This window comes from Brienomyrus brachyistius, chromosome 15 (assembly GCF_023856365.1).
Source record: "Brienomyrus brachyistius isolate T26 chromosome 15, BBRACH_0.4, whole genome shotgun sequence".
NCBI lineage: Eukaryota > Metazoa > Chordata > Actinopteri > Osteoglossiformes > Mormyridae > Brienomyrus > Brienomyrus brachyistius.
The window spans coordinates 16,704,777-16,726,983 of record NC_064547.1 but is presented as its reverse complement, the minus strand read 5'-3'; the positions used below and the strand labels follow the sequence as shown (position 1 = coordinate 16,726,983).

At 42.1% G+C, this 22,207-nt stretch overlaps 1 protein-coding gene across 1 annotated transcript; it reads right to left on the bottom strand.

Moving 5' to 3' along the window:
* Nucleotides 1-1,461: 1,461 nt before the first annotated feature.
* Nucleotides 1,462-14,593, bottom strand: rgs8 (regulator of G protein signaling 8). The gene is made up of 5 exons (XM_048977639.1): nucleotides 14,371-14,593; nucleotides 7,362-7,472; nucleotides 6,647-6,708; nucleotides 2,862-3,028; nucleotides 1,462-2,703 (listed from the first exon to the last, which is right to left on the bottom strand). The coding sequence occupies exons 2-5, from the start codon at nucleotides 7,460-7,462 to the stop codon at nucleotides 2,509-2,511; spliced, it is 525 nt and encodes a 174-aa protein (XP_048833596.1). The 5' UTR covers nucleotides 7,463-7,472; nucleotides 14,371-14,593; the 3' UTR covers nucleotides 1,462-2,508.
* Nucleotides 14,594-22,207: the final 7,614 nt, after the last annotated feature.

Here is a 22,207-nt window from a genome sequence, read left to right as displayed (position 1 = left end):
TTAGAAGCAGGCAGGGCTGTGGCAGGCAGAATAGGCTACGGAACGGTGAGATAATAATTCGTCAGGAATCGTTACACGTGGATTACGCTATTTAAAAACGGCGGAGACAGAAAACATTACGGTGAATGCATGTTGTTATGCCACTGAAAGGCTGCTTGGTGTGTGATTTATGTTTTGCGGTTTCAATTGTCCTAAAGATTGTGCTTGATTACACAGAAATCCCGGAATTAGCTGTGATACGCTGTTTGTCGAGCGATCAATGATCCTTCCAGCTGTTAACGGCAGAGTACGGCACATTGAGTGCGGAATATCTACAGACACTGCTGTGTGGCCCGAGAAAAGACTGCCTCCTTTGCAAGCATGCCGAGTACAGACAAAACACGGCGAGTTATGTAACTGTACTTGCTCGGCAGAAGACGCAAGATACTGAGTGAATCCACAGTGTTATTAAACCAAGAGATCGCAGGCGTCTTGTGCTACACGGATTTAAAAAATCCATTGAACCTCCAGGAGCTTATCTAGTACAGGCTTGTTGTACTCGGGGGCCCGATTCAAAAGTCTCTTCAGGGGCCCCAGTCCCCTCTAGTGTACTGACTCCAAACCTTAGGGGTCGTACAGAAACGCACGGTGTGAGTGGTGGTGAGCACCACATCTAGGGATGCCCTTCACTGACGACAGGCAAAAACAGTCTGTTACTCTGTGATGTATGACGTACTTTGTGTTGTTAATAGGCAGTAATATGCTACTTGGTGTAGCGGTTCTGCTGTTCCATGTGTCTCTGCCCTGTGCCTCTTGGGATTGGTTCCAGGCCCAGGTAAACACACGATGAGCGGGTCAGGTCAGGTTGGGGAGCATGTGCTGGTACAGCGTGATGAAACGCCTCAGGATCCCAGTTGGTGACCCCCACCCCAAGCCGGCACACAGTCTAGCCCCACCCTGCAGAAACGTCCATCTATCTGCTGTACCCAGGGGCTACGTGGACGTTCCCCTTGACCTGGTCCAGCCGCTCAGGTCCTCAGCAATGATCAACACTTCACCTGAATGCTGTTAGTCCCAGAGTAAATTCTACTGTACACAATTCAAGATTACATTAGCAATTCTATATGAAATAAAATTACTGGGGCTTATGTATGCCCATTGGCCGTTGCATATTTCTTGCAAAATAGGGCTTAGCGCATTTGTTACTGTCTATTGTCATGTATATTGGCACTGGAAGACATTTGTCTACTGCCAGAAGGTTTGCATGATTATCCATGCAGGGTTGTGGCTGAGGAGCAAAGATTTGATGGTAGTTTAATCAGAGAGCTGACAGGTACTAACCTTTCCTATTGTCTGGATGCAGTCATTTAAAAGTGACTGATAAGCTTCATTGCTTTGGATTCAAGTGGATTCAAGAGCGGCATCAAAGGGATGTAATTAGTGGAATAAAACAATGGAATGAAAACCTTGCCTCAGGTTTTTATGCTCTTTATTTTTAACTGGCAGACAACTTTTACAACATTTATGGGATGCAAAAGACATTCATCAGTGTAGGTGTCACCAGTAACATAATAAATAATAAATAAGTTAAATCACGAACGTGGCCTTGGAAGACGAGAAACATTATTTTACAAGAGTCACACAAACGTTTGAACTTACACTTTTTAATCACCAACACAAAATATCATTTAATTTCTTTTTTTCAAATGACCTTTCACTGCACAGACAGGACAAATGAGACATACTGTACATAAAATTATTTTGTAAAGCCAAACCTTGGAAGAAGGTTGGAAAGGAAATAGAAGATTTGTTCCTTTGCTAGGTTACTGACATGCATTTTAAATAATACAAGGAGGCCAATTTTCCATCAATGTCCAAATAAATTATTATAATTTATAAGTAAATATAAGGTTACCTGCTACATTATATACCATTTCTCTAGGGCAATTAATAAAAAATATATAAAAATATAAATATCAATAAGTGTGCCCTGCGATGGGCTGCCCCCCCATCCTGGGTTGTTCCCTGCCTCGTGCCCATTGCTTCCGGGATAGGCTCCGGACCCCCCGCGACCCAGTAGGATAAGCGGTTTGGAAAATGAATGGAAGGATAAATATCAATAAATCGCAAAGACATCAATCTTAATTATAATATTTAGACTCTCCTTTGAAACAAAAGTATTTGCTTTTCCAAAGACAATGGAAACAGTCCATAATGTAGATAATATAATGTATGTGTGCGCTTTTTGACACATTAAGATGGCATGCGGGTTCAAATCAATATGTTTGATGTCAAAATAACTATGAAGATGGACTTCTGAAACACAGTACAAGGTCGTGTTTTGTTTTCCTATGTAGCAAGAAAACCACTAGACAGCCTATTAATAGGATGCTCATGCCAGAACTGTTTACACTTAACACAGGAAATGATGTCACCTGCTGATGAGCGTTAATGTGTGTTCTACCACTTTCTGTACCTGCTTCCTAGTTCAGTCGGCATGAATCAAATGACGAGCTATCAGGTGACCCGCTAAAAGGACCGCCTCTGACGCTGCGATTGGGCCTTGTTTAATATGTCTATATATATATTCGACCTCAGGAATCGTGGGTAGGAATCCTTTTCCATTAGGCTGTACACTCTGCCTTGTACGTCACTGAAGGTGGAAGTGGTTGGTTCTAGTAGGTTCTGCTTAGTCAATTCCCTGGTGTGAAAGTCAATGTTTACCTAAGAGGGGTAAAACACAATAAAACTCATGTGAACTCGGCACTTGTAAAACTGAATTGATTATAAAACATCAGACTTTAAAAAGTTCTGAAAATTAAGTGATACTTTTTTTTTTTTTTTACTTTAGCAGCAGCAGATTATGAAAACACTGAGACTACCTCTCTGGGTGCTTGAATGTCAATGAACTGTTCATAGATCTTATTTGCTTTGGTCATCAGCTTGGAGGGAGACTTGATCTTTTTGTAGTCTTCACAGGCCATCCAGAACTCGATGTTCTCGTCGCTAAACTCCGTCCTGAGGAATGCTCTGAAAGCCGCCAAACCATCTAAAGAACAAAGATTAAATAATTCATATCTCCAAATAACATGAACAGGAAATGCTTACTGATAATCATCACTTGAGCAATAATCCTTCTTATAAGTGATGTATACTGGCTCTAGCGATAATATTAACTGGGTTCTGCTTTTTTCAATGTGGTGCCAGCAATGATATGAGGATTTCTGGGTTATTTTCTTATATAGGAACTTCAAAAACTTTCAACAAATATTCTTAAAATATATAACAGCTTTTTAAAAAAAATTTTACATGAAAAGAATAGATCAATTATTTGATTAGGAGAGTTAAATTGATGAATGATACTTTGAAAATGCTGTAGTTCATTTGAGGGAAATAGTTCCAGCTATTCAAAGGGTAATAAATGTGCGTGTGAGACGTGCTGTGGGCAAGATGTGAGCAGCACCCTCTGACATGCGAATGTGCGGGAGGAATGAAGACTTCATTTGGACACGGTGGGCGAGCAGGTGGGTGGGGAGCAATGAAACCAACATGCAGCCATCTTGGCGCCAGCTTAAGCAGACGCACTGGAAACAAAGGCAGTGCGGGTCACTGTAAGAGCTACAGTGATGTGGAATCAACCTATGAATGGGTGTGCAGGTCACATGATTTCACTGCCACCCTGCGACCTTCATGCGACCCCCAGTGTTAATCATATCATGACTGAGATGAATAGTCCACCTAATGCCACCTAGTGGGTTGACCAGCACCTTGTACGAGTGACGCTTGTTTGTACTTGGGCTCCATCTTCTTATTTAAAATTGGTTTCCTGCTTTTCTTTCTCTTTCAACACATGCAAAATACAATCGTTCTGTCAAACAAAATATCTCCAGACCCCAGTCGCATGGCTGATGTGTCTAATCTCTGTTGCTAACACTGTGTAGCATTATGCTAAATGCACCACAATAAAGCTTCGGATCAAAGCTAAGGACAGTGGATAAAGGGATGGTTGGGTGATGCTCGACTCTGGGCCTCCCATCTGTACTCACATTAGGAGCTGTGAGTAGCCCGTTGGCCATATGAGTACTTTTCCAGCTCAGTCCCTAAGTACAGCAACTTTCAAACAGTATGATTCAAGATAAGTTTTTTATTCCAGTTGTCAGACATTAAGTATGGTCATGCCATGATGGGACTATAGCTAGAGCCATTATAAGATAATGAGATAATGAGAGTCAGGCAACGCAGGTCAAAGTTCAGGTGGCACCCTAGGCAGGGTGCACTCCTGCTGCCCCCATCTAAGACACTGTGAATTTGGCTTGCAAATTCAGCCCCTCCCCCCCGTGCTTAATGGGTTGACCAGTCCTGCTGTCAGGTTTTCACTGTTAATGGTGGGTCAAGTTGGGACAATAAATTCAGCTCTGCTGAGTGCTCACATCACGGCATGGGAGACAATTGGGTTTGCGTGACTAGGCGCTAATGTAACCAGTGGCACAAACTGGGAAGCACATGACCCGAATCCCCACACTGGTGGGATTTCACAGTCAGGGTGTCTGACACGACCCCGACACCCCCTCGCCTGCAATAGAGAAACGATTCACTCGTCACCCATCTGAAATTGCTGAGTTTGACATCAGGTCTTGGCTGTTCTTCACTCAGGATGTGATGCGGAAATAGCAATAATCATGTTACATAAATATGAGACTATTTTCTTCCATCCAATTATCCTGCTCGGGGTCCCTGGGGGGGGGATCTAATTTTTCTAAAAATATATACATTTTTTAAAAAACCTTGATGACTAAATCACAAGTATTTTGGGTAGAAGAAGAGCATGGATCCCCGGCAGATTGAAGTGACCCAGTACTTTACAGGGGCCCCTTATTACTTAATGATAAATGACTTTTAAAACAGGATACAAAATCATGAATATAATTAAGCAGAAAAATCTACAGTTAAACACAGGTAAGCCATTTATATACTTTTATTTGTTGTTTTCAAGACTGGCGATGGCGTGAGAAAAAGCTGGTGACCTGTCGCTGTCCCGGAACCGATCGAGACAAGATTTATATCTATTCTTCCCAAGGGTCTGAGCTCTTAAAACAATGTGTTTGACCAGGGACAGAAGTCTCTAAAATGCTATTAATGTCAAGAAAGCCCCACATTGGTATGTCCCTGAGTGCGAGTTTGTTTACAATCTAAAACTATTACAAATTGGTTTGTGTTTGGTTTATCTCGTGACTGTCAGGATATAAACTGAAACATGTCTCGGTATGTTTGTGGAAGTTGTTTGAATGTTTTAAGCGTTTTATTTTGGGAAGATCTGATCGCTGGTGCTGTTTTCAAGAAGGGGGTGCAGGCTGAAGGTCTACAACCCGGAAGGCCGCTAAATAAATCAGGACGTGCTGCACTGCGGCAGATATACTGGCAAGGGAGACATTACAGACAGTGTGGTGCTTCTGAGCACCAGAATTGATGCTTAGCCAGAGGAGAGAGAAGAAAAAAATGGAGAAAATTTTTGACGGAAGCGAATCTGCCGATCGAAGCCCTAAAGAAACACAGATGCGTCCATCTTAAGTGACACCCCCCGATTTCCCAAGGTGAAGGTCTACATGTAGACGACAGCATCCATTCTGAGCCCACTGGGGAGAAATACAATGAGTTCTGTGCAAAGAGATTCATTTAAAACCAGTTGAAATCACCCCCAGTCACCCGGGGGTCAAGTCACAACTTTGGTGCTGTTGAAACTCCCCTGGAGACCGAGATCTATGGCCCGGCCAAGAGTAACCAGGGTGAATTATCGTCGGACAGAGGGGGTGGCACTGTCTCGGGGGGGCTGGAGAAGCTCTGGCCCCAAGGAGGCTGAGGGCCATATGCTCCAGGTCACCCAAGAGATGCTGCTCTGCCTCTACTATTATGTTGATGGATTCTGTTCTGACCGAGCCCACAAGGGACTGGTTAAAGGCACAGTGGGTGATGCCATGTGTCCCGGCAGGAAAATCATAGAAGCTACTTTTTTATAGTATATGGGATGTGAAGTGCAAGGTCTCTATCTCTAAGAAATGTACATTCCTGACAATAAATAGGTGTAAAGGAGCATCTGTGCTTTGGCCAGGAGAGATGAGCTTGCATTTCTCAGCTGTGGTTCCCCAATTGTGGAACGAGCTCTACGAGGAGAACCTCTGCAGCACTACCTACTCGCTGAATGCTCTTAATGTTTGTAATGTGCTATTTGCCTCGTCTGCACATCACTTTAGACAGAAGTTTCTGATAAATAAAAGCAATGTAATGTAAACGTTAAGAGTAAGATGAGGATAGGTGTGATGACATTGAAAGGGTATTAATCTGAGGCCTATTGGGAGGTTGGTGTTGTGTGCTGGGATGTAGTGACCGTCTAACCAGCACCACTGATAAACTGACGCACCGTCGATGTGAGTTACTTTGGACCCGATCGAAAACGTAGCTTGGATTTTCTGTTAAAGGCATTGGGTGTTGTTTTATTTTTTTGTGAGGCTGGTTTGTTTCGGATATCTTCACAAAAAGCGAAGAAATGGCCGGTGCTTATCCAGCGGCTGGCTGTCAGCAATCCCGGCGATATGGGGCTAAACCGAGAGGACATTGCCGCCATACTTAAGCTGTGACATGCTGAGGTCTCCAGGCAGAGGCCCAGACTTACATTTGTTACAAAGAAGAACGTCGAACGACTCCGCCCATCGTACAACTTCATCTGTTGACAGCCTGAGAGAGAGAAATCATCCTCAAATCCAAATCATAAATCCAACCATAACAGTAAACACATTACGGTATGTAAGTATATACAACACATGTTTAAGGGTAAATGTGTTTGGTATAGTATAATCAATACACCATACAATACTAGCTTGATATGCACAATATGCACATGTACCAGTATTAAACATTTTTGGTTTCCTTAAACAGTGATGCTTTACTTGAGGGGACACAAGTAATGTAGTATTATGCAATTATTTATGTATTAATTAACCACAAACAAAATGCTAGATACAAACTGATGTCATGTTTGTTCATCTTTAATGAATTGTGAATCGTTTATCCCAAGCAGATACTATATCTATTAATATATCAGTCGTTTCTGTAAATCTTAGTGAACTACTGAAGGAACGAGTAATGAATATCACACGGATGTCATGTTTGTTTATCATTAACGAATCACGACGCATCTTTCGTCTTAATTAGTGACTATATTTGTTCATGATTTGCACTTCAGTAGTATCTGAGTTACTACTAAATATTTGTGCCCTATCAATTATAGTCTTACCCGTGAAATCAATGCGATAAATCACTTACAACCTTAAATAATAAATGTGACTTTTGATATATTGTATTTTGTGACACGTGAAAGGGTAACTCACTTCATGCACTTGGGTGCCTTTTCTTGTACTGGAGGCAGGAACGCTGTGAAGTCGCTGTATGAGTCGGACTTGTGGGACAGGCACCCGAGTCTGGTCTTCATGGCGCACAGTCTGACAGGAGAAACGCGCACACAGCACATATATACAGTACATATACGGAAAGAAGATGCCCTCCCGAACGGAAAGCCCGTCGTATATCCGGCTTTTTCCACTCATATCACTGCATTCCGCAAACCAGCAATATAAGCATAATATATACATCATACACATAACATATGGCATAAAGTAACCATCACATTTTCATAAACTATTTTTTTAATTAAACATACACACATATGCACACCATGTCGCAACTGTGATGGCACAAAATTTCCCATTTGCAATGAGAACAGAACTCGCAGTTCCTCTGTTGCTAAATCTATATTTCCCAAAAAAAGCAAACAGATAGACACAAACAAGCAAATGTCTAGAGACAAATATAAATGGCAGAAATGGAAAATGTAGATCACATAAGTAATTCGACTCGAGTTCGAAATGCAGGAGGGAGAGCCATTCATTTTAATTTGACTTTTTGACTGAATTAGTGCTTCTGAAAAAGTCGCGCTTGATGCTATGAGAAGCTGACAGCGTCAGTCCGCATTAATCGCTGCGCTGTTTCAGTCCGAATGCAGTGCCGCGCGCTGATTACAGCGCAGAGGAAGGTGCGCGAAACCTGCGGTGCCCCGGAGGGCAGAGGGCTCCTACAATTTAAATAGCTAGTTAAGGTATTAACATATTAGTTAAGGTGCAAGGATGTACTGAAGAACAGGTTTAAATCCATATTACCTCAGCATAAACCACCGTGTTCTACACTAGAACAGATCGCTGTATATTTATATGTGCTTCTTGGTTAATTTGCTATTTGTGTCAGTGGAGCCAGGAAATCAGTAAAGCTCCCTCATAATCATTTTTCCTATTAATCGAAACAGAGCTGCCCTCGTTTTATACCCTTGTTCGCAGCATGCTTTGTTAATTACTGCTCCCACCTGTCTTAATTATCAGCATGCCAGATGTTACCAGACCGAGTGACATGAAAAACAAAATGGCTTAAAGCTTCACCGTGTTTTTCACCGGGTACAGATCGAGGACGTGTATCCCGCTTGGCAGCAAAACACGTTTTTTTTTTTTTTTTTTCCTGGTGTTTATTTCCATGAGATGCGAACGCTTCCTTACTGGTAGGGAGAAATTGCAGGTTGTTTTTGCACGTTTCCCTAATTGGGAACATGGCACAAACTGTGCCGCAAATCTTCCCACAGAGAATTTGAAGTATTCTATGGATCTTTTTGTTTTTTTGTTTTCTACCAATTACATGCGGCACGTTTTACTTAATACCGTGATCTAGGAGAGCAGGTAAAACTGACACTCACACATCCACCACTGTTTAAAACAACGTGAAACGATATAGCATTTTTAAACTTAGTCTACAATCCTTTAAAGAGACTCTTGCTGTCTCTTTTCATTTAAATGCTAGATAAAAGATGTTTTTGTGGGATACCTTTTCAATATTCTGTGCCATAAAGGGATTCGGCTGTGTTCTTATAAAATTTATATCCATTTCATGCATTTTCTTCTCTACTACAAAAAAAACTTTAAAAATGTCACCCTAGAGACACCCCAGTAAATGTCGGACAGGGTCTAGACAGTCACAGGCTGCTCATGCACAACCCTAACAACCCTATAACCACAATTCTCCGCTCCGAGCCTTTTAATATGAGCTAATACTTATTAATTTTACTTAATTTGTAAAGGACACAGAAGCGCTCACTCATTCGCTCTCATTCATTCATTTGTCATTTGTGCTTGTCATATACAGGATGACAGGCATCTCCAGCTTATCCAAATCAAAGATGAAGTAACTAACCCCATACAGTGGGTCCCTGCCTTGTGCACTGAGTTGCATGGGATGGACTTACTGTGATCCCGTACTGGATAAGCAGTATGGATGCTTAATACTCTAGCTAGAACGTAATCCTACTGAAATCTCTTTGTTGTGTTAAGCAAACAACATTTAGCACTTCCTGATTTTGATGATACATCAGATTCGTTTAATTTGCTTTTTGCAGAAAGGCAGTTTTAGTGCCGGCTGATTTGGAATGCTTTCAGTTTAATTTGTTTATCTGAAAGTGCTTAGAGAAAATATACCCAGTATCAAATCATAAAGTACTTGCTTAGCAAAAAAAATAAAAAATTCTAGAGTAAATCAAAATTGTACAAAAATGTACACATAGAACAACACTGACCGGATACTGGGTGAGCTCTACCTTTTCGGGGCCCCTAGGCAAAGCTTTACTTGGGGGCCCCCAAGTACCAGCAATTGGGAGGCCCCAGGCACCTGCCTTTCCTGCTTATAGCTGGCTATGTTTGTGCCTGCACATACACATTTTAACGTGACGTACTGCATACATTTAAAAAAAAATAATTTTCAGTTTTGTGTAATTGTTCTTATTTATAAATTATTTATATGAATATTCATTTTTTCATCACCCCCCTCATGCCAGTCGGCCCCCTGGACAGCTGCCTAGTTCGCTTATGCCTGAATCCAATCCTGATTGAATATTCTGCATCTTTATAAGACTCCAAATATGGACATTTATTTGTTTCACAAATGAACTGTTGTTTAGATTAGCACAGGTCTTTGCCAGCACTCAAGGGAAAGCACACTCAAGCAAATATCTCTGACATTTCCACACATCCAGTATCATATATTCAGTGGCATTCAGGTCACTTACAGGAGAGGATGCCACTGAGATGGTTACAGGTGCACAGGACAGCAGTTTGGGCACGTGGTGAAAATATAAAATGCAATGACAAATTTGTGTAGTCAGGGAGAAGTCAGTTCATGTTCCGGCTAAATATACCCTCCTGGTATTTAGGTCTCTAGATCTCTGGCTGTTTGAAGTTAAGGGTCTTTAAAAGTCTGCAGGTAAATTTATTCCCTGTGATGTTCCACTGTACCGAGCCAGGATACCATTGCAGCTTTGTGTGTGGGCTTGGAGTGTTCAAACTTATAGATGATTATACTGCATTTAAAAGGACAATAAAGCAATTGTCAGCAAAATTCAACCCTGTTGTAACCGGAGATGTATGTACCACATTATACGATGATCTTATGAATATTATCTATGGTATTCTGGCAGTGATGTAACATCTGTGTAGTAGGATTGCGATTTCTTAAATGTCGAATAATGTTGCCAGATGATTTATGCATGAAATATAATGTCTATTCCAAATTATGTGTGAAATTATGTGTGGAAAATGTAAATAGTAAGTACATCAAATATAGATAGATAGATAGATAGATAGAAAATTTAGGTGATACATTCAAAGATTAGCATTTAGCTTGGCTAGACTTCCGTAAATCGCATAATATAATCTTCCCTAATGTTGTAATATACACCTTTTCTGATGAAATCTTCACAGGCAATTAAAGCAGGTCAATGGGGAACAAAATGAGAATGCAGTATGGGATGGGGAGAGGGGTGAATTATATCAGACTTTGGAAGCCATAACAACCTTGCAGTGTGTTTATATGAGGTTTGAAGAACTGGATGTTGCAGAGTAAGAAATAACATTTTTATCCATAATTATTCTCATTATGGCAGCACATAGACGGTTTATTTTGTACAATATTCTCTCCTGAGTTCAATTACTTCCTACCATATTCATTTAGCTGCTGTGTCAAACTACCATTTTCCTTGTTTTAATTTTAATGAGTTGTAAATGTTCAGCTTTCATCTGTTTGGTTTAGGGTTTCCAGGGACTCTAACTTCCAAGACTCTCTATGGTCTGTGCAGAGGCGCCTGCAGAAGGTTTTGACCGGGGGGGGCCATTAGGGGGCAGTGATATTCATGGGGGCGGCGGCACCCGCTTCCTGTCTATTCTATGATTCTGCTTAGAATATAAAATAATACATATTTAGTTTTTTTCCCTTTTTATTCTGATGTGGAGTGGCAGCAGGGAAGGGGTGACCAGACCACCCCCGGGTCTCTGTATGCCTGTGATGGGCCACTGACCCCCCCCACAGATCACAACATACCCAACCTCGTTTGGTTGATGAGTGTGAAGACACACCTCCTCCGACATTTTTGTTTCAGTTACATGTTTCTGTCAAGCACTCTTAGGCAGGAGGGTCTCAGCTCACTTGATTCTGCTGGGTCTCCTTAGCTGCCCAGGCAAACTTTGAAGTTACTGTGCAATGGTGGAGGAAGTGGAACTCTCTTAAGTCTTAACTCACTTCATGGAATGTAGGCTAATTTGAACGACCTTGATATCCTTGTCCCCTTGTGTCTGTAGCTTCTGGGCTAGGCTCCAGACCTAACTCATGTCAAGGGGGACACTGAGCTACTTCCGGTTCTGCAAACTACTTTAAACCTGAAAGGCTCCTGTGATTGGCTAATTAGTTCAATTCTTCTTCTGCTTTGACTGGTTTGTTTCCTTCATTGAGAGACTCATGCAGCTGTTTCCCATTAACATTAGTGACACGTGCATGATTATAGGAGACTGACCAATCAGCACACAGCAAGAACTCAGTGCTTAAGTGAAATCCAGACCTTATTAATTGTAATGGTTGAAATGGTAGGTTGAAATGGTAGTATGCAAAACCAGTCATAGTTCATAGTGTCCCTCCTGACATGGATTAGGTGGTCAACCTACTCCGGACCCCCGCGTCCCTGAATGGGACAATCGGGTACTGAAAGTAAATGGATGGATGATGTCTTTGTCACAGATGGCTAATGCGCTAATGATCTCTGCTGCAGAGCATTGTGGGTAGCCCCATGATTAATTCCTCAGTCGGGACACTGTCCTTTGCACTTTGCACTGCATACTACACCCCTACGTTGCAAACTTCTCTCAGACGCTCACTACATCTCTAGTTTGTGCGTGGTTGTTAGCGGGGGCCTATAGTCCCGTCAAGCCCGTTCGTGATGCTGCGTGATACAGGTGCTGATGAACACACCTGAATGCAGCATTCCCACCCACCTGCCCGCTGACGGGCCGCCATATTCAAACACCCTCGCACTTTCTTAGGCTTTGAGCAGCTTCGCTGGCTATAGGGTCCCAGCGAATGTTCCCTCCGCACGACTGACCTAATTCTGTCCCAGGGGCTCCACTTCGCTAGAGCGGCCGATGGTGGGTGGCTTTAGATGGAGACCCTCAGGAGATTCGGGGACGGCCTCTATCAGCACGCCGGTGCTGGGTTGCGGAGGGTGTGAAATTAAATGCAAATGCCAGCCATTATGTATCAGATTTGTTTATACGTTTACAATCCACCCAAAAATTGTAAGTAAATAAATTAAATCAGGGATGTAGTTAGAGATGAATGGAGTATTTACTTGGGGGGGGGGTATGGCAAACATACATAATATAGAAAGATATTCATGACTTGAGGCAATAAATACACATTTATTTAGGGAGTTAAAAACATTTTTTTTTTTGGGGGGGGCTCATGCACTCCTAACATAGGCCTAATGAAGCCTGTGAATTAAAGATATAACTAATGTATTCCAAGAACCCCGGACACAGAAGACGGAGGAATGATGGATGAATGGATGGAGAACTAGTATATTTTACATCTCATTCAACATGCATGGTGATGCGGAGTTTGCTACATGCCATTCGCATTAATACAGCTGCTCCAAGTCTCCTTACACAGGGACTGGCAGCAGTACTTCTGTTACACTGATGACAGGCAATGTTAAGACAAGCGAGGTAAACACAGGATTTCAGATCCTCTTCCTGTTCTTACATTTTAACCTGCCTGGCTGCCAGAGGGAGTCCGACAAGTTACCCCGATACCCCTGCTTGGTAGTAAAGGCCACAGGGGAAACCCCAGAATCACACGACCCAGTTCACCTGCCTGGTAGTCAGTTACCTAATTACTGGTTAGTGCCTTCCTTTCTGGTTAGGTCATACCTTGCACAGGGTTACCTGCTAGTGAATTTGCTGCATACATGTTTATCCAAAGGATTCTTCAGAGTTTCGGAAATTTGCTCCGTTTTCTTTTATGTGAGTTTTGTATTTTTGCTCTTGATGTTACTTTTGCGATCTTTGGGTGGAGTTGAAGCCCGACTTTGAATACCTGCATTTTTCTCTTCCCTTGGCTGCGGGATTTTACTCTGCATCTGGGTGCACAGTTAACAGAGAAGAAAGCAGCCTGTTCTTGGGACTGTGTGACACACGTGGGCTGTATTCTGTGCCAGTGAGATTCCAGTAACGCATCATAACAACTGAAAAAGAATTCATTTAACCTTTGTGATGAAAAAGAATCCCTTTGATCGGAAGACATCTTAGTACTGTGTTGATTGTTTATGAATCTTTTTGAATTTTATTCATTTGGCTAAATAGTTTAGTATTCTTAAAGTTTATAGTATAGTTCTATAATAGTTTTGTTGTATCATTATAGTTAAACTTCTTCAACAAGGACAAAAGACCCATAATTCCATGCACAAAGGTTGCTTCAAAGCACCAACCCACACAGGTCACATCCTCTCCTCTGACATTTTACTCTCTTATGGAGCCTTTTGGATCAATGGATATGGGAAAGGTTTGATGTTGTGTTCAGGCAGTAAGTGCACAAGGTGCACATGCAAAGCCTGCTTTAGGTGATCAGTCAGTTCAGATAAATGACTGCTTCAGAGAGAGCCATTTTACATGGAAAGAATGAGTCAAGCGCCACAAATTATTGATGTGAATTGCAAATTATGCATTAGGTTAGTTTGTACTTTGATTGATATCCAGTGACCATTGAATAAATAACCTTCGAAACACATTTCCCAGCGCCCAAATACTGGTCTTGTTCGTATTTACACCACAACCATGCACTGTATAATCACGTTAATCTCAATCATGACTGAAATATACAATAAGCAATAACATATGATAAACAGAGGGGACCCGAACTTAAGCTGAAACGTAGCTACACGATACTTTTGTATGACCAAGATCTACGGAGTGAATATGGAATTCCTACCTTATATCAGTCTAGGAGGAAGATGAAATGATCTCACTCAAAGTCCAGTGCACCACTGCTGACCTTTTGGGCTGCAGTGAATGTCTGAGATAGTCCTCCTGCTATCTGATGTCAGATGTAGCGCAGTGACGATGGCTTCTATTCCTGAGTGTGTTTGTGTTGCACAAGAGCAGGAGTGGGAAACGCGCTCTCGTTTTCACTGTAGTGGAAAAAGATGGAGAGAGAGGAAGAGACCGAGAGAGAATGAGAGAGGGAGAGGAGGAGAGAGAGCGGGAGTCTGCATGAGCGCAGATGTCTCTGGGGGGTACTGGGGGGCTTTTCCAGTGTGGACAGCGAGTACTCTCTCAGGATTATGTATTCCAAGCTCACGTTTACGTTTAATATTGCAATTAAATTTACTAGGTATTTGGGGCAGGGGGTGTCAACAGCAGGCTGGAGGGGTGGGAGATACCACCGTATTACAGGAATTATACATTCCAATGGGGTCAGCAGATGACATCAGGCTGAAGCGGTTGTGTGAAATGCTCAAGGATTTTCTGTCGTCTTAGTCAGTTCACGCGTCCCACACTGTGCCGGTGACCTCATGACCTAGGATTGGGAGCCTGGCCAGCAGCGTCTCTTATGCAACAGGCGAAAATGCGGCACATTTAGACACTCATCGCATGTCCTATGGAAATGGCAGCAAACATCAGTGCCTCCTTTTGCCTGCTGTGAAGTGTCAGATTCACAGGTGTGTTCAGGGTCCCACTGTAAAACATTGTGTGCATTTAATAAGAAACTGATGAAGAAATACATACGGGTTTGGACCCAACAACCTTGTATTGAATAAGTGGCTGGGAGACGGATGGATGGATGGACGGGTGGATGGATGAGTATAATTTTATTAGAGTAAAAACAATCGAATGAGATATTTACAATTTATGTGATGAGTTAAAGACATCCATCTATGTTTCATATCTCAGTTCCCAGTACAGGGCTGTGTGTAGCGTATAGCAGGAACTATGAGGTCAGGAGGAAGGTGACACTCATCATGGGGCAAACACTCACTCACTCACTGACACACAGACACACAGACACACACACACACACACACACACACACACACACACACACACACACACGGGGCAGGATTCTCAGACACTGCCCTGTAGGTTTAGGGTCACCTTGCTTTCCACAGTAAATTCTGATACACAAACACTTATAATTTATATAAGTCTCACAATTCTAGTCTGTCATTGAAATGAAATGAATCAGCACTCTTAATGTAATTAATTGTTCAAGAACAACTAATAATTTGTAAAAAATTTGACTAAGTTGTATAAATAAAAATGTCAAAGCTTTAGTTATTTCTAGAGTCAATTGGGCATATTTGTAATGTTTTATTTTATGATATGAAGGAAGTCCATGGAGATCAGCATGTCAATTTTTAAAAACTATCCCAAATCTATTCAAAATAACGGCTAAAGTATCAGGAATTATTTCAGTGAAAACAATTCGGTTGATGCGCAATAATAATAACTGTTCTTTATTTCGCCCTTATGTTTCTTATTTTTGTTATCACCTGACAGCAAATCAACGTAAAATTCACTGCAGTCAGATTTGAATAACGGATCACTGTCAAACAGCTTTTCCCCGTCGCAAATCACGCAGCTCTTGAAAAACAAACTACACTCCTACTTCAATAATCACAGCAATCACATTTATTTACATGCTCTACAGCATGATGTATAAATAAGGCAAATAGCATATTATGAACACAGCTGTTGAGGGGTTGATTAGGCATAAATGCGGCTGGGCTGAGCTTCTAATAAATGCTCAGGTATAAAAGTGTAAGCAGCACTGGAGGAAGAACCTACAGTACTTAGACTATTATTCAGTCAGCAGATAGTGTCCCACTGAGAGCCTTCAGCGAGTATGGAGAGGTGTAAGCTATAGAGGTGCTCCTGGAACAGAGGCTTCTTGAGTCGTTTCTTGAAAGTGAAGAGGTAGTCTTATGACCTCGCTGTCCACAGTCACCGTATCGCTGGGACACCTGAAAACCCGGCCTGAAAAGAAGAGTATATCTTAACATATCTGCGATTAAGTAACTCATTGTGAGTAAGTTAAAATGTCACATGGAAAGATGGAAAGAAACATTAAACCTTCATTTTGTTATCCAGTAAAATGTGTCAGTTTCTCATGGGGATGAATTCATTTGCAAAGCGCTCTATATTGGCCTCTCCTAGCGACTGGCTTATTAGGAGAAGATTTATAGCACGGGAGACTTCCTTAGCAACATGCTTTATACCTCACCATTCATCATGAAGCACACGTATGCTGAGAGTAATTTACCACTGGCTATCTTTTTTTCCCACGTCATCCCTGACTCATATTTTTAATGTTACGCCACCTGGGGTGTCGAATTTTCCTCTTTTTGATAGTCTTCAAGACAAGAACTTCTTTCTGTTTATTGCATCTTGTTTGCTGATACTTGAGTCACAAGCATCGTGGATTATCGTCTCCGAAAGGCTAGTTTGCATAGCCGTCCTGTCTGACAGCTAATATGACATCACAATAAACAAAATCACACTTTATTTGCCATTTGCAGAAGTAGAGGTATGTGGGAATGCGTGTCTTTGCTGACCCCGTCTTGCTCTCCTTAGCTCGGGGGTCACAGCACAGGGTCAGCTAAAGTACAACACCATTGGAACCAGGGCTTAAGGGCCCTGCTGAAGGGCCGTGACCGTTCTGCAGAGGCCAGGGTTTGAACTGGTGATTTTCTGAAGACAAAGCCTGCTGAACCGCTCATCACTTCGTCTACTGAAAGACAGAAGAGAAAGATTGTGATGCATATCCCGCGAGGTCTTCATTGTGAGCATAGTTCGGGTTTATGCTGCAGTATTAGATGATATACAAATATTCATGTATGTTTATGTTCATTTTCTTGGTGTTAATATACTGCATGCAGTTGGAAAAGTATTTTTGGTGCAGTGTTCTTAGTCCATACATGCATTAATTAATTGATTCATTAATTTCTGATAGTAATATTATCATGTGCTTTTACAAACTTCAAAACTGCTTTGTTTAAAGCATAAACGAGGAATCAGCATAACAATTCGGTTTAAATTATGCTGGAATAACATATTATAATGTAAGCTTTACTCCGTCCCCAGCCTGCACTCAGACTGATTGCACAATCCGATATTATCTGGCTAGCAAAGGAATTTTATTTATATTAGGTGCTGGAAAAGGAATCACATTTGCAGGGCTTACAGATAATAGTGCTGAGTGCTGCTCGTGTGCTGCATGCCTTAAATATGTCAGAGGTAAGAAAGACACACTAGCCATGATATTAAATTTTCCATTCACGAGCTTTCTGCCAATATACAGTATAAATAAAATGGAGCAGACAATTGCTCACGAATAAACAACCTAGTGTGACACTGACACTATTGTGTACAAATACTCCTGTCACAGAGGCAAACAAATGCTTTTTTTCATAGACACTTTTTCATTACTCACTAAGGAAAACGAAAGGGGCGGGGCCATCTATAGAAGGGGAGTCAGGTGACCATGGTTATTCATGCTTATTTGCTGATTTCTACCTTATATTCATCACATGTGATGCTTTCTGTTGTTTGACCTACGGCACATTTTCAGGGTCCCAATAGTCCTGGCTCACAGTCACTCTGCTATTCCCTGAACCCCACGCATTAAATCACCTTTTTCCTCTCTCTAAAACAGCATTTTATTCTTTTTGTATTGCCAGTTTTTATGTGACCAGTACACTTGTGACACCTGTAATGGGATGTCCTCTATCCATCCATCCATGCATTTTCCAAACCGCTTATCCTACTGGGTAGCGGGGGGTCCGGAGCCTATCCCGGAAGCAATGGGCACGAGGCAGGAATGGGGGGCCGGCCCACCGGGGATGTCCTCTATCCATGTCGAATTTATAATTCAATGTCTTATCGTCTCGTCACACCGATGTTTCTCACACAGATAACATATTATACACAAAGTCAGTGAATTGCCTTGAATTTGGTCTATAATTATTAATAACGAGGGCAGACATGTACATTTTTTCTGTATTGGTGCTAATACGTTTTGCTGATGTAATTCAATATTTAAGCAATATCGTTTAAGCGACTTGTTTTTACTTTTTCAAAGATATCAGCTGCACATTTCATCGCTACACCTGTATTGCCTGGAACTCCATCCGCACCTTAAATCCTCATTATACACTCTGTTCAGGGCTCAGGCTCCCTGCTCCTGCTTTGGTTATTTACACTGTTTTGTGTCCATGTGGATGTTTTGGTCTTACATCTTCTATCCAGACCTCAGCCGGGCACCAAAAGCAGGTCTTTGATTTCGCCTGTCACTGCCAGCCCATCTAACCATCTGCTGCTACATCATCTGCGTCAGGCACAGCGGTTTGATTTTATTTTATTTATGTTTATAATGTCTTTATTGTCCTCGATTGTTTTTCCACGGCTCCCCAGGTAGATTCCATGTATGTACTGAGGGGGGAGTGGCTCAGTGGGCATCATTCCGGTGAGTGTGATTAGAAGATCGCTGGTTTGCTCCCTGGCATCACCAGAACAGTCACATGTCCACGGGCCCTTGAGGAAGACCCTTAACCCCCCCCCCCCAGCTCCAGGGGCACTGCACATTGGCTAACCCCCCCGCCCGAAGCAATGAGTTAGCAAAGAGAATCATTCCAATGTACTTCTGCAAAAAAAACCTTGTTTGTCTATATTTGTTTGTTACTTGGTTATAAACAAACAAACCTGATGTTTTTGTTGGTCAGCTAGACGGCTCGTTGGACTTAAAGCACCACAGTTTAAATGATCTTCATCTTCATTCAAGTATACAGTCTTCATCCCAGACTCCCTTAGATCCAACAAGTTATCTTGCTATACGAAAGCCCAGCACCTTTATGCAGGCCCCCGGTTTTGTATTTCGTTTGCTTGGTTCTGATACTTTATTTAATCCCCTGTGTACCACAACTAATAGTGCCAGAACTTAGCAGCGGCGAAGCCTGTCTTGCGTGAGCCAACCAGAGAGTCAGGGAGACCTCCGAGACTGACCATATGCTGTGGAACGAGCACATGAACACTATGGAGATTGTTTACAACTTAAATGCAAAAGACTCTCCCAGTCGGAGATGCCCACATGCTGGTCTAGTGACATCACAAAGGAGAAGCCCTCTGTTGTCATGTGACCCTCTGAGATCGGCCTCCTATTGACATGTGCAGCGTGTGACAGACTGTCGTTGAAAGCACAAAGGTAGGGTGTTGTGTGCTGCTTCACACCTCTTGGTATTTATAATAGGGCGGCAGCTGTTCTTTTAAGCACAGCCCCTCCAGGGCTGCAACTGTGATTCGACATGGAAGGTCTGGGCTTCTAGTACGACCTGGTTCTGCTGAGTGGACCATCTGAAACCTCAGCACAGGCAACCGCCATGGCCACAGTCCTCTGGTGACTCCATATGGTCCTGAACTTGCTTGCAGAGTTGAAACAGAAGCGATATTTTAAGAGAAGATGAACTTTATTGATCTCGGGGGAAATTCTTTTTCATACTGCAGCGAGGTACGTAAAGTACAGACAAACAAATAGTTAGCGCAAAGACAGTACACACAGTGCAGAAACACTACATCTTAATAAGGGTTAAGTAAATAAAAAAATAAAATCGACAGGAGGTAAATGTGCCATGGGAAAAAATCAGAGAGCGTTGGGCTTTTTCCACAGAAAATAATGGATGCTTCCTGAGATGTTATGGCTGGGGGGCTGGGCCAAGTCGATCTGGAAAAACGGAAAGGCTTGGCAGGTCAAAAGAAGGCAATGTTAACTAATTACTGTAATTATTTGAGGTTAATTATGCCGTCTTTAGCTTCTTCCCACAGTCTACAAATACATGGCTGCTGACACTGCTGAACTTGATGTGCTTCTGTATTGCAGTTAATCAGCCACCCCACCCTAGATCAACCAACCTTCTGTTTTGTTTAGTTACTTAGGGTTAGGGTTAGGACTGGGTAAGAGCTATCATGCCCATGATATGCCCATAGAAATGAATGGAGAGTCCCCACAATGATGGGAATATATGAACTCTGTGTGTGTGTGTGTGTGTGTGTGTGTGTGTGATGAGTTGCTGGCCTATGCTGGTTTAAGGTGGGATAGACTGCAGGCCCGCATGACCCTACATAGGACAAGTGCATATATAAAACAGATGGGCGTATGGAATGGATGTCACAGGGATGGAAAGATGGAATGAATGAGTAAAGAAACGTTATCGTTTGCTGCTCTCCATCCATAACTGCTGATCCAGTACAGCATCACACAGTGATCCTACAAAAAAAGGAGGTAGATTATAATCCTACACTGCATCTGTCTCTGGGAAAAAAATGGATTAATATCCTCTTGTACTCAAGTCAAAATGCAAATAAACAGTTGTTTAGCACTGGTTTGGCCTAGTCAGCGAGATCCAGCACCAGTTCTCCCTGGGGTTCCACTGCACCGATGCACTTGCAGTGCATGCTTGCGACACACTACTGTCTATGGAATAATTACACATCAGCAAGACCCCAAAACGATAGCTCCCCTCTTAAAGGTCAGCGCGAAGGTTTTTGTATCATTTAGTTCAAAGCAAAACTTTAGTCAACAAATGATTAATTGACTGTTTCTTGCAGGTAAGCAGGGACAGAGTCATAATGAAAAGGTTGCATAAAAATAAGAACTCATACACAAAATATTTTACCTACTTAAGTTTGCAAACAGGGTTGAAATATAACCGGTAAACAGTTTTATGAACGGGTATTCAGCTGTACTTATGAAAGGCACACAATTTTTGTTACTTTAGAATCGTATATATTTGGTTATATTTTTTGATATATTATCTAAATGAGTGTTTCTGAACTCGGTCTTTAGGGACCCCCAGACGGTCCGGATTTTGCTCCCTCCTGACTCCATGGACCGGGTTGAGAAACATCGATCTAAACTAATATCGCTGCATTCTTTCCGCTTTTTGTTCTTAGAGGATCATACACTCAGTTCATATACTGACAAACTACTATGAAAGCACGGTTTGAACACGCAGAGTTATTACAAGGCACCAAAACCTTCCGTTTGTAATGGACTATATATGGATGGAACAGAGCACAGCATCAGTCATGAAGTAAATCTGAGCAGTAAAGATTTTTTACTTTATTATGCTTTATAAAGCAGACCTAGATGTTACGAACTTCTATTCAGAAATACCAGCATCTGATGTATTTTTAAACGTGCAGCAATATATGTGTATTGCAGAAATTAACAAGGATTAAGGAGCCAGCAAAACAATGCCAATGTTGTTATTTTATCTGTAAATAACTGGTCCCTATTTTCTCTTTTACAGTTACTGTCACTTTCTCTTTTTTCTTCATAGTGGACTTACTAAAATGGGAAGACAGTGTCTGGTAAATGAATCGATAAGACAAACTGTCATTTAATTACCAACCAAGAATTGATCCCAGACCGTTACGCGCAATTAACTCCCACAGCGATTGGCAGCAGCCAGCAATGTGTCACTGCTGGCGAAAGGCTCCGTCTGGTTGGATGATGCCCCGGTCCTCCTGTAGAACATGCCAGAAGCCTTGCAGGAGACAGGAGACTACAAGGCAGGGAAATGAACCAAAAAAGGGGGCCCTCCCCTAAGGTGGGATGTCACTGCAGGCAGTGAAGAGGCAATTCAGTTTTTGCGAAGCAGCATGAATTTCGAATGCGGAAAGCGTGTCTGGGACCTGAGGTAATTCCAGGTGCTGGTACCACATTATTGTTCTGTTCTGCCCACAGAAATATGGCGCCTAATGTTGTCTTTTTC